A 17,334-nucleotide genomic window follows, 5' to 3' on the forward strand; every position below is an offset into this window, starting at 1 on the left:
CTGTATCTGTAGATTTTTTCCATGTTTGCCTTAATGTTAAATTAGTTTATGAAACTTATTGCACAAACATAGGCTTTACAATTATTATATTTTACTTAAAAGGCCAAAAAATAAAATGTACCATTCAGTTACAAGAAAATAAATAAAAATAAATTATAGATTTAATAACAGTTTTATTATTAAGTAAACTTTTAATCTTTAGCTAACACCTTGATATCGGTTACTTGACAAACAACTTAGAACCAGGATGAAATAAAATAAATTTGGAGTTTGGGGCTGGAAGAAGGGTGATTAGAAGACAATTAGTCCAGTTTTGATATTCTCACAATTCTTAGTACAGTGTTCAGAGTGAGCACTGATGAAATACTACTTTGACAATATAAAGATCTCACTTCTTTTCCTTAACAGATAAAACTCCTGTCTTACCTTTCTATATTCCTAGGAGCTTAATAAACATCTAAATGAATATGTAAACAAAATACATATGGTAAATAAAATGTGATTGTGCACTCCTATATTCAGGAGGTAGCCTATTCAGGAGAGAAAGCTAGCAGATTTTGCTATCTGCCCTTCCAGCTGAGAGAGAAACCCCAAACTTCATCAGTCTTTCTTCAGTGAAGGTAACCTCTTGTTGGTACCTTAATTTTCAGCACATTTTTTAGACTTGCTTTAATTTGGACATTTTCATGGCCTTAGACCTGTAAACTTGAAATTTAATAAATTCCCCTTTTTAAAAACTAAAAAAAAAAAGAAGAAGTAGCCTATTTCTCTAACTCTGGGTTTAGCCTTTTGGTCAAGACTGCCTTCTTTTTTTCACTCTTTGGAACCCTTACCACTACCATGCGAATGTGTCCAGGCTAACCTGCTGGATGATGACAGAAATGTGGCCATTACCCCAGATAACAATACACCAACCACCAGACATATATAAGTGAGGTCTGACCACCACTAGACACAACTGAATTGGCAGAGACAAAAAAGAACTGTTTTTGTCAATTGAAAACAATTCTAGGAATCAAAAGCCAATTGAAAGAACTCAGTGAAATAACTTTTTTTAAGCCACTAAGTTTTGAGGGGTTTTCGTTTTGTTTGCTCAGTATAGTAAAATCTAATTGATACAGACAGATTACAAACTTTGGAAAAAATTCATGTGTGTGTTACTATTTTTAAGTAGCGTTTTATCATACTGTTTGATTGAGATTATACCATCAACCTCAGAGACATAATATTAGATAACTGACATGACCTATTAAGGCAATATTATAATTCTACATTGTCCTTAAACTTTCAAGTAACCTGTAAGGATATAGATGAGGGTGTAAAAATGGAAAACAGAATTATACAAGTAAAAAGAATCCCAAAACCTAAGAATGGAGATGTCTTGATCCTTTATCAGTAGTACGGTGTGTATACACACATCAACCACATCTCAAATTAACAAGCCCTCAGGGATAAAAACTAAACAGGTACAAAAATGACTATTAATGAAAACTACAGAGTAACATTAAAGCAATAAACATCATCACTATAAAGAACACAGAAATGGCTACATAATTTGTCATCTTTTAGTTTCTAGAATTTAGGGAAACTTATTTCGGTTGCTCTGATTTTAATGAAAAAAACAAAAAACAAAAAACAGAAAACAAGGTTCATGAGGACTTGAATGAGCATGGACTTGATTTGGGTTCCCCAAGCCACTGGTAGGGCCATCAGTTTACACAATCTGGGGGATGTTATTCACATCGCTGTGAATTGTTTTAGTGTACAATTATGCCATCACTTACAGCAGCCCTTCTAGTGATAGAATTCTTTGGGTATGATCTAAACTTGGATATATAAGAACCTGTCTTGAAAATTTGACCTAATGAGCTTTTGTTTACAACATTCCAAACTTCACTCAGTACAATTTACAATATTAAGATAAAAGGAAGCACCAAATACATATTTTAACATTATATGCACTCTATATTATCTATTTTAAAAGAACTAAGGACAGGGTGGGCCACACTGGCTCAGTAGGCAGAGTTCTCACCTACCATGCAGGAGACCCAGGTTCAATTCCCAGTGCTCACCCATGCAAAAAAAAAAAAAAGTACTAATTACATAGATATCCATTACTATTATTATGAAATTTTTTAATGTTGCTAAACATATTTTTCAAACTAAGATAAAATAAAAGCCATAAAGGATGGGATCTGTACCCTTCTCTCTCAACTACACTCTACTATCTCTTATGTTTCTGGATCTTTGGGATACTGCTTTTGCAATTGGTACTAACTAGATCAAAACAGAAAATGTAGAAGAGAGAATTAAAGGATACTTGCTGGGTTACAAAATTTAAAAAAAAAAAAGTTTTTCTCTATAGTTCTAATTTCTTCTGCTCCTAAAAAAGCAATATCACCACATAACCAGAGAAAGCTTCTCTGAATATAGCTATTCACTGATGAGAAGCCTCCATGACTAAACCAGCAACCGTTATTTTTGAGCAACTACTGGGACATGAATTTAACTTTACTAATGACAACTTATCTTTCTTATAGCTAGTATTAATTGATAGTACATACAAGTATTCACATCCTTTCCCTAGACTACTGGCACACATTAACCCAATTTCATTATATGAACCAATTCTTGTGGTGAAGACAAGGTCACATTGTAGTACTCAGGCTGATCCATTTGATTTCATCAAAATAGTTTCACTGCATTATTCCGCTAACAAGTGTTCATAATTGGAAAACTAGACTTCTCTAAATTTTTCATAGCTACAACTACTAATCTCTTGATATTCCAAATATTAGCACATACATTAATGCCACTGATAAGAGAGGAGATGCTTGAAAAGAAACGGATACAAGATACATTTTAAGTTTCTCAAATGAGGGCTTGTAATTCTGTATAGCTTAATATAATACCCGTAGGCATCCCAGAGTACACTGAGCAGATAATTAAAAAGTATTGAAAAAGTCCCTTGAGAGACAGGAGAAAAAATACAGAACTATTAAGCTTTACCACTGGGAAACCCCAGATACACCCTCAAATATTAAAGTCTCCCAAGTCAATAGATCAAGCCCTTGATCTTGAAGCTTACTCTTGTGAAGCTTATTTCTGTAGCAGAGAAGCCACCTCTACCTAAAGTTATATATCTAAGAGTTACTTCCAGACAACCTTTTGTTGCTCAGATGTAGTCTCTCTCTGTAAGTCCAACTCTGCAAGCAAAATCATTACGCTACACCCTACGTGGGAAATGACATCCAGGGGTGAAAGTCTCCCTGGCAATCTGGGACATAACATCCAGGGATGAGCCTGGCCCTAGCACTGTGGGATCAACAACCAACCCCTTCCTGACAAAAAGAGGGAAAAGAAATGAAACAAAAGTATCAGCGGCTAAGAGAGTTCATATAGAGTCCAGACGGTATTCTGAAGGCTACTCTTATGCTAGCTTCAGCTAGATATTGCTAGTTACCACAGTTTGCTAAAATTCAACAAAAACCATTCCTGTTAACCCTAAAAAACGCCTAGGGCTTTATCTAAGATTCTACAAAAGTTTATTCTGCAGAAACTTACAACCTCTAGATGGGTTCTTAGGCCAGATAAGTTCCGTAACCCAAAAGGGCCAGCCTCTCCAAGAACATCAACTAGTTCCAAGCCCCTAGCCCATACTATCGATAGCCATTTCCAATATGAAAAACTTAGAACGGGCATAGCCCAAATATCCCTAAAGATTGGGAGAAGGATCAAAGAAGAATGAGTTGTAACAGAGAAGATAGGATTTAACAAATGAATATGATTGTTGAATCATTATACTGATATTCCTTTTGTCTCCAGTGTCTTAGAGCAGCTAGAAGGAAAAATCTAAAATTGGGGAAGTGTAACCCATACTATACTCTGAAATCTGTTCTATAACTATTCATTACAATGTACTTCAAAATTCATTGGGTTTTTGTATATCTATTTCAGGATAAAAAAAAATGTTAAAAAAGATTTTCTCAAGATGAATTTTCATGGCATACTTTAAGAGGTGCTCAGAGCTTCCAAACCCTCAAAAAGGATGACTAACAAAATGAAGTCTTCCAATACCAGGGATAAAAATAATGCAAGATAAGAAATATCTTATTGCTTAAAAGGGCAGGCTAAAACCCAGAAAGTACTGAGTGAAAACAAAAAGACAAATGAAGGGAAACACCATGATCAAATACAGGATGACTGACTATTGTAAAGACATCAATTCTACCAAAAATAATCCAAGCATGTTTTTAATTTGGAATTTTACAAGCTGATTCATACATTTATATGGAAATGTAAAGAGCTAAGAAAATCTTAAAGAACAATAAAACTGGCAAACTTGTTCTACCAGGTATCAAGATTTATTATAAAGCTATAATAATCAACACAAATAGGGCAAGAGAAGCAAAGACAACCCAGAAACAGCCCAGGCAACTGACTTATGACTAAGGACAGTACAATGCAATGGGGAATGGATTATCTGTTCGGTGGAAAAATATGAACCTTGATTCTTTTCTCACAACCTACACACAATTCAATTCTAATGACTTATACATCTAAATGTGAAAGATAAAGTAAAATATTCCAGAAGAAAACTTCAGAGAATATACTCATGACTTTTGGGTAAGCAAAGATTTATTAAACAGGACACAAAAAAACACATCATAAAATGGGAGAAAAAACTTATAAATTAGAATGCATTAAACTATAAATTAGATTACATTAAACTTAAGATGCTCTTGAGTGAAAAGACAAGCTACCATTGAGAGAAAATATTTGCAGTATATATATATATATCTGACAAAAGATTCTTATTTTCACACTATATAAACAATTCCAACAAATCAATTTTTAAAGGCCAATGGGAAATACACAAAAAATACACAAAACAAGCACTTTACAAAAGAGGCTATCAAAATGAATAATAATCATATAAAAAAGTGCTTGCTTTCCTTACTCTGGAAAATGCAAACTAAATCCACAAGAATGGCTAAATGAAGAAAACATTCCCTACTAAGTGTGGCTAAGGATGTGGCACTGCGGGGGAATATAAACTGGTATAGTAGCTCTGGAAAACTGTTTAGCAGTATCTAGGGAAAGTCAAACATCTACATACTATAAGGTCCTGAAACTCCAATCCTAAGCATATACTTAACAGGAATATGTACATAAGCCCACCAAAGATATGTAAAAGAATATTCATAGCACCATTATTCACAACAGCCAATAGGTAGAAACAGCCTAAATGTCCATCAAGGGATGAATGAACAAATTGTGGTATACGCATACAAAGGAATATTATTCAGCCATAAAAAAGGAATGATGTACTGATACATACTACAATATATTACAAAATATTATGTAAAGTGAAAGAAGCCAGATGCAAAAGGTCACATTACGTGATTCTATTTATATAAAATATTCAGAATAAGTAAATACATAGAGACAGAAAGCAGACTGATAGTTGCCAGGGGCTGAGTGGAAGGGATAATAGGGAAAAACTGTTTAATGGGTAAAGTTTGATTCTGGAGTGATGAAATATTTTGGAACTAGACAGAGGTGGTGGTTGCATAGCATTTTGAATGTATTAAATGTCACTGAACTATTCACTCTGACATGGTTAATTTTATGTTATGTGAGTTTCACCCTAATAAACTTAAAAAAAAAAGAAAATAGTGAGTATTCATAGCACTCCTGTTGTAATGCCCTAAACTGAAAACTAAGAAAAAGTCCATTAAAAATGAAAAAGATAAATAAAATCTGGTATAGTTGTGCAATGGAATATTGTACAGCAATGAGAAAAAATTAACAGCTGCTACACATAAAATGGGTAACTTTCACAAACAATGCTGAAGGGAAAGAAGCCAGATATAATAACATATGTACTATTTGATTCTATTTATGTAACAGATGTTTAAAAAAAAGGCAAAACTTTCTTCTGTGGTGTTTAAAGTAAAAATACTGGTTATCTGAATGTTTCTGTGTGTTGACTGGGATGGGCAGAGTAGAATAGTAGTAACTATACACCTATGATCTGTACGCTGTTCTGCATACACATTATACTAAGATAAAAAAGGTTTATTAAAAACATCAAGTTCTGTAGAGATATCACAAATTAGGTTAAGGGATAGAGCTTGAAAAATAGAACTAAACTTGAATAAGTATGATCATTTTTCTTCTACTACTCTCTTCTGGATTCTATTCAATTTCATCAAGTTAGTACGTAAGGACAAACTCAAGGCTACCTCCCAGTCTGCAGACTACTTTCTCAGATTCCAAAGCTCTTAAAAAACTAAGTAAAATAAGACTCTAGTGCAGGTAAATATCGAGTACGCCTCTTTATTATATATTCTTCCCCCAAACCTTAAGAGTAATCCGATCTGGAGGACCTTGGGGGTAAAAGAAACATGGACATTGCACAGGCAAGTTTCTGCCTACAGTCTAAAGCGAAAGGAGCAAAAGTACCCTGCAACTGACATGTTGAGGACACTATGGTTGCAGATCATAAAGATATGGAGCCAGAGCCACAGCTGATAACAGAGAGAATGCATCTTCCTAAAATTTCCTCTATGTAGGATTTATTACCCAAGAAGTCCGAAGAGGTGGTGGCAACTTGTTATCCACCATCTTCCCACATAATGACACAATTAATGAGTTCTAGCACCTCATTTTATTGAATTTAACAAAATCATAGGTTTCATAATGAATTTACTACATAGTTAAGATGAAAATTTTTGTCATTTAATATAGAATTAATAATTCCTAACCATATAGAAAAAACCTTTTAGAGAATGTATCATAACATTTAAAAGATTACAGAAATAAACTCACATAGTATAGCAGCAAGAAACTTTGTGATACAGTGGAAACAAACAGGTTTGGGAGTTAAGAAGCTTAGCATAATACCTGGTATTTAGCCAACAGATAATAAACTGATGAATAATCCAGTTCCATGGGAGTATGAGCAAGTTATTTCTTCTCTTAATATACCTGTTTCCTTATTGCTAAAATGAGACTGTAATGCAAATTAAATGAGTTGATACATATAAAGTGCTTAAAACAGTTCTTAACACAGTTGGTATTCAATAAATAGTAGGTACTACTACTAGATGTCAGTTCTGGTTCTCCACAGCCAAATTCAGGTGTAATCTTACACAAGTCACTAACCTCTTTGGAGTTCTATAAAAATGGTAGGCTAGTAACAGACGCTCTATAGTTTCTTTCACCTCTAAAAAAATAAATAAATGCTAATTTTCAAATATGTTATCTTAAGGAAAAATTCCCCCTACCCCCATTAAAACTTTAAATGCTGCCATATTTTTCAGACTACACTAGACTACAGAATACACTCCAAACATACTAGTTGGATGGGGGGTTTTGGTGATGGTGGTGTTTTGGTGGTATATATGGATGTGTTTAGATATCCGACTACTGTATAAGGTGGAAACAACAACTTGAACACTGACCAAAAGAAAAGGAATATAGTCAGAATAAGGTAAATAGTACTGGAGGAGGATTAGGTGGTTTTGTTATATTCCTAGCTGTGCTGCTAACCTTAAAAAACAAAGTTACTATTTTCTAGGTCTGTCTTATTTACCTGAGAAAGGTTGGAACAGATGCTCATTAAGATCTTTTGAAACTTTGTTTTCACCTTCTAAACAAGAATGCTGTCAATTATTACTGCTCCTAGAAACTGGAAACTGTAGACTAACTGAAAAATTGGCCATCTCCTGGCCTACGCAGTCTCTGATTTGGGGTTAGGTGACAATGGCCACAGCCCTTTGTCTTTAGATGGGCTCATATTTCACTTTCAAGAGCCAGGAGATTTGTAGTCTCCTCTACTTTTTGCAATAATGTATATTCTACACCACAGAGAAAGGTAGGAAATAGAAATTAGCTTAACATATACACTGATCTGCTAATTTTCTCAATAACTGACGACTCCTTTGTACTATAATATAACTAAATAACCAACATTTAGGAAGTGCATTCTATGTTATAGACCCAGTGCTCAACACTTTAAAGGCACTATTTCATAAACTTAAAAGACAGTTTTTAGCTTTTAGTGATTTTTTGGAAAATAAAACTTTTAAAGACTGGAAATACATGGTTAAAATCATTTCATTGGGTTCAAGATAAATCTTTGCAAGAAGGACAAAAGACTCTTAATTATTTCATTAATTATCTTTAAGGAAAAAACAGTTAAACTGAAACTGAAATTTAAACTTTGATGACCATAAAGAAAGTAACTTACTCTTAATACTCTAGTTTCATCATATTCTTACCTTTTTATTTCAAACCTACAGCAAAATCAGAACCAAAGAACAGATTTTATCTAAAACATAATTAAGTTATTAAAAAAAACTAAAAACCTCTTACCTGAGCATGAAAATTGGACATAGTCGTTGTCTCTATATCTTTCTTTCCCAATATCTCCATTTTCACTGGTGAATTGGGAAAATTAAATGAAAAGTAGTCTAAAAAGTCAGGTAAGTAAGTAGCTGCCCCATGAACAATACCCATTACATAGAAAGCTGCAGAGTTGTCATTTTCACTGAACACCAGACCCACAAACTCTTCTGCAAACCTCTCCATCTCCACAGGAGATAAGTGGGAGAGTTCATTACTGTAGGCGTGGATAACTGATGCACCTCCATTAGGCTGATGCTCAATATGAATAAGCTGTTTAAACTCCAAAGTGTCCAACCTTTTGAGGTTGTTCTGAACCCGTGGCTCCTTTAACGAGACAAATGGAAACTCACTGTTCTCTGGAATTTTGGAATCATAGTTCTTGGTATCCAAATTCTTTCCAATGTAATCCTTTATGTTATCATTTAGGATGCCTTTGACTTCTTGATCTTCAACATCAGATAACAATCCTGAGCAGATGGTCTGAATAGATTTGCTATACATTTTTGGTCGTTTCCGTTTTTCATTCTCTTTGTGTTTCTTTTTCTTTTTCTTCTTTACCTTTTTAATCTGTAAGTCTTCTACATTTGTTTTTGGTTTCTCCTTCCCACCTGTTGGGAAAAATTTTTTTTGAAACTCCATATTTTAATTACTAGAAATACCATACTTTAGGAAATGTTTTGTAATAAAGTTTACTAACAATTTGGCTTACTATGGAAATAATTTTACATAGTTTTGATAATCCAAATTTAGTCTTTCTCCTTCTCTTTCTCTCTCCATACACTCAAACCAACACACTCACACAGAGGAAGGCTTAGAACAAAGTTACATCTAGAGTGACTGGCACCAATCTGACATGCAGCAGATGCTCAATCGGTGTTTACTTAAGCAATGGTATGAATGAGTGCTTTAGAAAACATACTCTTCCGATTTTAAAATCAGAACATCAGAACGGAAAAGATGAACCAAAGTCAATGTGAGCAATGTCCTTCAGATGTTTCCCAAAGATATATTTTACAAATTTTATATTATCTCCATCCTTAACAATTATTTCTAGGATTCAAGGAGATTTATAAATCATAAAGAGAAAAATACTTGCATAGTCTAACAACAAAACCAGAGCAATTTCTTAACTTGTTTTTTTTTTACCGTATTTCCTCCCTAATGAACTATTCTTGCCTCTTGATATCATCAAGAAGATGATAGAATAAGAATAACTTCTCATGCTAAGCTTAAACCATGTACTGGTGAAGAGATGAATAAAAAAGTACAAGAAAAAGACCTGGAAAACTTAAATCTTATATATTAATGAGCTTCTATAACCAAAGGCAAGTAGACTTTGTGAGCTCAGAAATTTGAAAACTGAATAAAAGATTAATCCATACAGGCTATACAGCTATACAGAATTTACGTCCATATGAAACACTTAACATTATCACAGTATAATCATTTCTACATAGTATGAAAACATTTTTCAAAACTCCTAAAATAATACAAAAAAGCCATTAAACTAACAGTAGAGAAAAGAATGCATTCATTATTTTCATCTGTTATTTCACTTTTTTATTTTATTTTTTTACATGGGCAGGCACTGGGAATCAAACCTGCATCTCTGGCATGACAGGCAAGAATTCTGTCCTGATCCACCATAACACCACCCTGTTATTTTACGTTTACAGATAATTTCCCACAAATTAAATTCTCCCAACCTGCTTCTTCTTTACCTCAAATTTTTCATGAATTTCTTTTACTCCTTTCTATCTTCAGTGTCCTCCCACCAACTCTAAAATGCCTCACTTCAAAGTCCTCTCTCAAAGGGGGAAAATTCAACTCCCCCAAGTGGAGAATTCTTGATATTCTCACAAGCAGTGGGGACAACCAAAGCAACAGGCTAGGCCCCCAATCTTGGGGTTTGTTCATATGAAACTTAACCCCACAAAGGATAGGTCAAGCCTACTTAAAATTAGGCCTAAGAGTCACTGCCAAGAGAACCTCTTTTATTGCTCAGATGTGGCCTCTCTCTCCAGCCAACACAACAAGCAAACTCACCGCCCTCCAAGTGTCTACATGGGACGTGACTCCCAGGGGTGTGGACCTTCCTGGCAACATGGGACAGAAATCCTAGGATGAGCTGAGACTCAACATCAAGGGATTGAGAAAACCTAATCGACCAAAAGGGGGAAGAGTGAAATGAGACAAAATAAAGTGTCAATGGCTGAGAGATTCCAGAGTTGAGAGGTACCCTTGAAGTTATTCTTATGTATTAAATAGATATCACCTTGTTAGTCAAGACGTAATGGAAATGCTGGAGGGAACTGCCTGAAAATGCAGAGCTGTGTTCCAGTAGCCATGTTTTTTGAAGATGATTGTAAAATGATATAGCTTTCACAATGTGACTGTGTGATTGTGAAAACCTTGTGTCTGATGCGCCTTTTATCTACCTTATCGACAAACGAGTAAACCATATAGAATAAAAATAAATAATAGGGGGAATAAATGTTAAAATAAATTTAGATTGAAATGCTAGTGATCAATGAAAGGGAGGGGTAAGGGGTATGGGTATGTATGAATTTTTTTCTGTTGTCTTTTTATTTCTTTTTCTGAATTGATGCAAATGTTCTAAAAATGATCATGATGATGAATATGCAACTATGATGATATTGTGAATAACTGATTATATATGTAGAATGAAATGATCATATGTTAAGAATGTTTGTGTTCGTTGTTACAGTTTCAAAAAATTAAAAAATTAATTAAAAAAGAGTTCTCTCTTCTCTTTTTTTCTTGACCTCCAAATATTTCACGAAGAAAAATCTTTATCCAGCGTTTTCCTTTTATTACCTTACCATTCTTATTCCTTAAAATCTGGTTCTGCTTCCAGTCTACTCAAATTTGCTTTTCCAGGACGTCTAAATATCAAAGCCAATGACCCCACATTTTCAAAAATCAACCTCTATGTAAGACCAAAGGGAGAGATGTTTATTTGGTCCAAAATTTATATTCTGGGCAGCACATTATCTAATATAACTGGTATGGTCAGTTTACTTTAACACCATAATTATATGGAATCTTGAATAGGGTGTGAGATCTTGTTGGTATGTACGGGTTAGTGTAATGCCCTGATATATCCCAGAGTAATTTGGGGAGAAAATAAAAAAGTATCTGCAACATCCCCCCCTTGGGGGATTGAGGAGAAAGAAGGAAATATTCAACTTTCCCATCTAGGGAATTCCTGATATTCTCAAAAGCAGTGGGGTCAATCAATTCAATAGGCTGAGCCCTCAATCTTTGGGCTCACCCCTATGAAGCTTATTCTTGCAAAGGAGAAGCTAAGCCTACTGATAATTATGCCTAAGAGTCACCCCCAGAGAATCTCTTTCATTGCTCAAATGTGGCCTCTCTCTCCAAGCTAGCTTGGCATGTGAACTCACTGTCCTCCCCCTCTACGTGGACCATGACTCCCGGGTGTGTAAATCTCCATGGCAAGGTAGAACAAAATTCCCAGGGATGAGGTGGGACCTGGCACAATGGGAATGAGAAAGCCTTCTTGACCAAAAGGGGGAAGAGAGAAATGAGACAAAATTAAGTTTCAGTGGCTGAGAGATTTCAGAGTCGAGAGGAAAATCCTGGAGGTTATACTTATGCATTATAAAGATAGCCCTTTTTAATTTATGGTACACTGGAGTGGCTAGAGGGAAGTACCTGAAACTTGTGAAGCTGTGTTCCAGTAATTTTGATTTTTGAACAAGACCGCATAACTATATAGCTTTTACCATGTGATAATGTGATTGTAAAAACCTTGTGTCTGATGCTCCTTTTATCCAGGGTATGGACAGATGAGTAAAAAATAAAATAAATAAGGATGAAAACTAAATAATAACAGGGGGACAAAGGGTAAAATAAATTAGGTAGATGGAAATAGTAGTGGTCAATAAGTGCGAGGGGTAAGGGGTATGATATGTATGAGGTTTTTCTTTTTTATTTCTTTTTCTGGGGTAATGTAAATGTTCTAAAAAATGATCATGGTGATAAATACACAACTATGTGATGATATAATGAGCCACTGATTGTGCACCATGCATGAAATGTGTGTGTGTGAAGATCTGTCAATAAAAATAAAATGAAAGAAAGTGCACGAGAGAGAAAGAATTCCATGCTCTGATTAACTGTACTATTCACAATTTCTTTAAAGAAATTTCTGTAAAAAGTTGTATCTTGTCTTTCTACTCCTAGGAAAGGCATTTCCCCTTCCTAAAATTTCCCCTCTTAGGACTGACTACTGAATTCTTTCTAACCCATACTTTAAAGAAATCTCATATCATTTCGTTCATTTTGCTTTCACTCTCCTAGTTGGAACTGAAATCATTTCACTTTGAACTCATAGAATTATTTATTTCACTCACAGGGTACTTGCATATACTAGGCTCTTCAGGACAGAAGGTATGAGAGAAACAAATAACTTTAAAATCAATTCAGAGAGAAGTGATACTTTTATCCATCAATGTATCCCTTGTGGCATCCAATATACTACTACACATGAACATGTAATGAATCTATGAATGAAAGCAACCTTGCCAACAGACTACCTGAGGTTTCTAGGTTTTTCCCCCTCTCTTTTTCAATAGCTTTTCCATCATCTGAATACCTCTAAATCCCAATCATAAACATAAGAAAAAAAAATTCCCTCAAGTTAATGGAAATTCTGTAAGAAAGAAGTTTATTATTAATAATAAATTACCACTTCTAAAAATTCATAGTTTGCAAAATGAAAACCAAAGTGGTGTCACCATGATAAGCAAAAAAAAAAAAAAAAATTGTTAACATTATTCACTGAATAAGTCTGTAAAGTCATAAAAAGCAAAGTGTTGATTCTCTAAGATTCTGTATGTAAGCAGTTAAGAAATATTTTAAAATAATGTTAAATTCATATTGGTTGTCTAGGTATGAACTATTAAAACATTATATTCAGGTTAATAACTTAAGAACAAAATTAATGATAAGAGATTAAATCAGAAGTTAAAAATGAGAGATGAAAGAGGTTTTTATAAGTTAAATCTAAATAAAAAAGGAAAAAAGACAGTGGTTGAAATAAAATAAAAATTTTTAAAACTTAAGGTACTTAGGAGATTAGCAGCACTCTTAAACCCTACAAATGAAAATACATATACAATTGCACAAATTAAACAGTTGGCCAAAATAAAAAGACTATCATCTGGTTGAAAATACAAATTTTATAACCTATTTATTACATTTACACCCAATACATAAAAAATTTGAAACAGAAAATATTCAGTCATTAAAAACACATGCACAACAGTTAGTCTATTTCCTAGACATAAGGACAGATCAAAAAGGTAGTATAATAGAAACTGAAAACTATAAACTTGTAAGAAATCACGTAACAGATTCTTGTATTGAGCATCAAAGAGTTAAATTCCCATGGCAAACTAAAAGTGTAATTAAATACTAGAGTAAGTACAGAATGCAGAAAAGAGCTAACACAGCAAGCCTGAGACTACTATCCTTAGAAAGTCATGCTTGCAAGGTTGGCCAATCTGGGAACTTGAATTTCAGGAAGGTTCCCCCACCATTTCCTGCTAAGAGTGTTTGTGCAATAATATGGTTTATGCTCAATACCTGTTTTCCTTCTAGGAGTTTGGAATTTTGGCACATGCAAGGTAGACAGTACTAATGACAACCCCCAGTAAACCCTGGGCACTAAATCCCTAATGAGCTTCCCTTGTAGACAACATTACAAACACGTCCTGCAGGGCTTGCGTGACTCTACTGGGAGAGGACTCTTAGAAGCTTGGGCCTGGTTTCCACCAGACATTGACCCACGCACCCTTTCTCTTTGCTGATTTTGCCTTGTATCTTTCAGATATAACAAATCATAGCTGGTAGTATAACTATATGCTGAGTCCTGTGAGTCCTCCTAGTGAATCAATGGACCTCGGGTAGTCTTGGGTACCCCAATAGAAACAGATAAAATGCATTCTTTATCTTTAAGCCATACTGAGGTACTAGTATTCATAAGACAAATTTTAAGGGTTTTATAATCTCCCACTCACCTTCTCTCTCTATATATGAAAAAATACCTGTTAAAATACTTGAGGGAATAAGAAATAGAATAGCAATATTCTTCTTTTATACTAAAAAGTACACAATTCTGAACATCTATAATTCCTCAAAGAGAACCTAATAAATCAGACCCGTAATTTTTTAAATGGTCCTGATAAGCACCTATAGCAGAAAGAATGGAATGTTTGCCCAAATAATTCAGACTCAGAGTATAAGATTAAAAGTAAAAGGTTGATTTAAGGGCATTACCCCACAGTCACTGCCACAGACATGGTCATATATTGCCAGAAACACACACACACACAGAGCCCCAAACACAGACATGCACAGAGACAGAGTGCCACATTGAGAGTGAGACAGAAACAATGATGCAGACACACACCCACAGCCAGAGAAAAAGACACATACGGCAAGCTAGAGAGAGCACATGGTATTAATGGCTAATTAACTAATCCTTTAAAAAAATCAAATTCAGGGCGGGCCGCGGTGGCTCAGCGGGCAAAGTGCTTGCCTGCTATGCCGGAGGACCTCGGTTCGATTCCCGGCCCCAGCCCATGTAACGAAAAACGGAGAAACAAAATACAATAAAACAAGAAAATGTTTAAAAAAAGATGTTTCCCTTTCTTCCTCTCTTCCTTCCTTCTATCCTTCCTTCCTTCTCTCTGTCTTTCCTTTAAAAAAAAAAAAAAAAAAAAAAAAAAATCAAATTCAGAGGCATTAACTTCTCCCACTAACCTTAGTAATTCAGAGGCATTAACTTCTCCCACTAACCTTAGTATAGCTTTTGTGTTAATAAAGTAAAAATAAAGATTGTTCAGAAAAACTGCATCTGATTTTAGATCTGATATTGGAATTAACATATATAACTCCATTATCATACAGAGAAATCATAATTAGTTTCACTATTTTCAACCTCTGATCTCTGGAGAAAAACCGCTCTTTCCCCACTTTGATGATTCTACTTCTCCTGCCATTAATGACCAACCTGTGACCTTTAGCATGCTACCAATAACTTTGGACCCTTGTTTCATTTAATCCCCACTCTACCTACTCACCAGCAAGATTCTCTGATAAGACATAATAAAATTTAGTATTAAAAAACACTGTAATCATAATATATATGTTCTTACAACTTATGATTAATAACATAAAAATGGCTGGCCCATATACATGTGATCTGAAAAATAGGTGCTGGACATTAGCTATAAAAGGATGAGAAAAACTAAATAAGCTTTTGTTTTAAACTTATTTGCTTCTTCAAACAATTTCTAATAGGACAAATAATCGTATTTTATCAATGAAAAACTATCATAAGATTTTCACATTAATAAACACTTTTAGCAGATATATAATTGTGTCTATATCTTTAGCCATACTGAACTTGATACGGTTTTTAATAAAAACCTGGAGGAAATCAAGATTGGTATAGAATAAAAGCATCTATTTTGGACTTTCAAATGGAATCACCAATCAATGCCTATGTAACCAACAGTTTGCAACATTAGCATTACAAGAAGGAGAAAATTATAAGGAGAGAATAAAAACTGAGGGCTCTAAAAGAAAAAGAGACACATAATAGTAAACAATAGTATGTTGCCCTCTCCAAATTGTTTTTGCTACTGCTCTAGGATTTAATAACAAAGAATGGCTACCCCTGATCAAAGACTCACTTGGGAAATGGTCACACCAGCAGAGAAAATTGTTTGTGCTGGATAATAAGAATAGCAAACACTCAGCACTACAATGGAACAGGTACTGTTTTCCAAATAAATCATGTTTTTATTCATTTAATTGTCTATGTCCTACCCATCAAAAACAAAGATAGTTCAAAGAGGTTTTCTCATAATCCCAAAAGTTAATCTTTCACATTCATTTACAAGAAAGATTCAAATCCACTTACTGAGTATCTGTGGACCAGACACTGCACTTACTTATATCTCTGTACATCCAAATGGATGAATAAGAAAATAAGTATTTGGTTAAACCAATAGGGTAAAGTTAAGTAAGCATTTCAAGAATAAACTACTAACTACTGTGCAGCACTACTGTGATAAGATTCAGATTCTGCCTTAAAAGCTTACAATCTAATGAGACAACACAGATAAAACATACAGGAAAAGGAAACAGAATAAATGCATCATCAGCATTAACTAAGTAGTCATCATTAAACCTTGACATGTTTCTTCAAGATAGAAAGAATAACATAGAAAATAAAAGTTCTGACATGTATAAAATAGAGCTTATATAAAGTACCACCAAAGAACATCTGGAAACATGACGAAGAGTGAAACGGATATACAGTCAAATGCTAGTTATCTTAAATAATATAAATTAACCAGTTAGTTCATTACACATGTAATGCTGCGGCTCTTTCTCCCTTATGTGGATAAAACACCTAAATACAATATGAACTTAATCATGGTAAAAACTTCGATCAGCAGTTGTCAACCTGTAGGGTAGGTGATGAATCTGCTAGCTGTCTAGCAAATGAATGCCACTGATACATCTTACGTTTCTATCCAAGTGAATTTTAAGACTGTTTTTACTTCTACAACAAATTCTCTGATAAAGTTCTGATTTATTGATAGGATTTGTATTGTATTTATTACCCAACCTCTTTCACTTCATATTCTCCTACCCAGCCCCATCACCCATGAATAAACAACAACTGAATATAATTGTTACAAGTGGGGAAAAAAAGGAACCAAAAAGAATATATTCTTAAGCATTCAAATAAAACAGCACCCCTTCTAAATTTAGTTCAGAGTAAATGTTCTCTCTAAATCCAAGGCTATCGTATGGTGATTACTATCAAATATTTGTAAAATCACTTCCTTTACC

The 17,334-nt window shown here is 34.2% G+C and overlaps 1 protein-coding gene across 1 annotated transcript in view; it reads right to left on the reverse strand.

Moving 5' to 3' along the window:
- Positions 1-17,334, reverse strand: part of RSBN1L (round spermatid basic protein 1 like) — a 121,864-nt gene that overhangs the window by 47,509 nt on the left and 57,021 nt on the right. The window contains exon 3 of the mRNA XM_077155077.1: positions 8,383-9,023. Within this exon, the coding sequence (XP_077011192.1) occupies positions 8,383-9,023 (641 nt within the window). The remainder of the gene's footprint in view (positions 1-8,382; positions 9,024-17,334) is intronic.

Source organism: Tamandua tetradactyla, chromosome 1 (assembly GCF_023851605.1).
Source record: "Tamandua tetradactyla isolate mTamTet1 chromosome 1, mTamTet1.pri, whole genome shotgun sequence".
In the NCBI taxonomy this organism is placed as follows: Eukaryota; Metazoa; Chordata; class Mammalia; order Pilosa; family Myrmecophagidae; genus Tamandua; species Tamandua tetradactyla.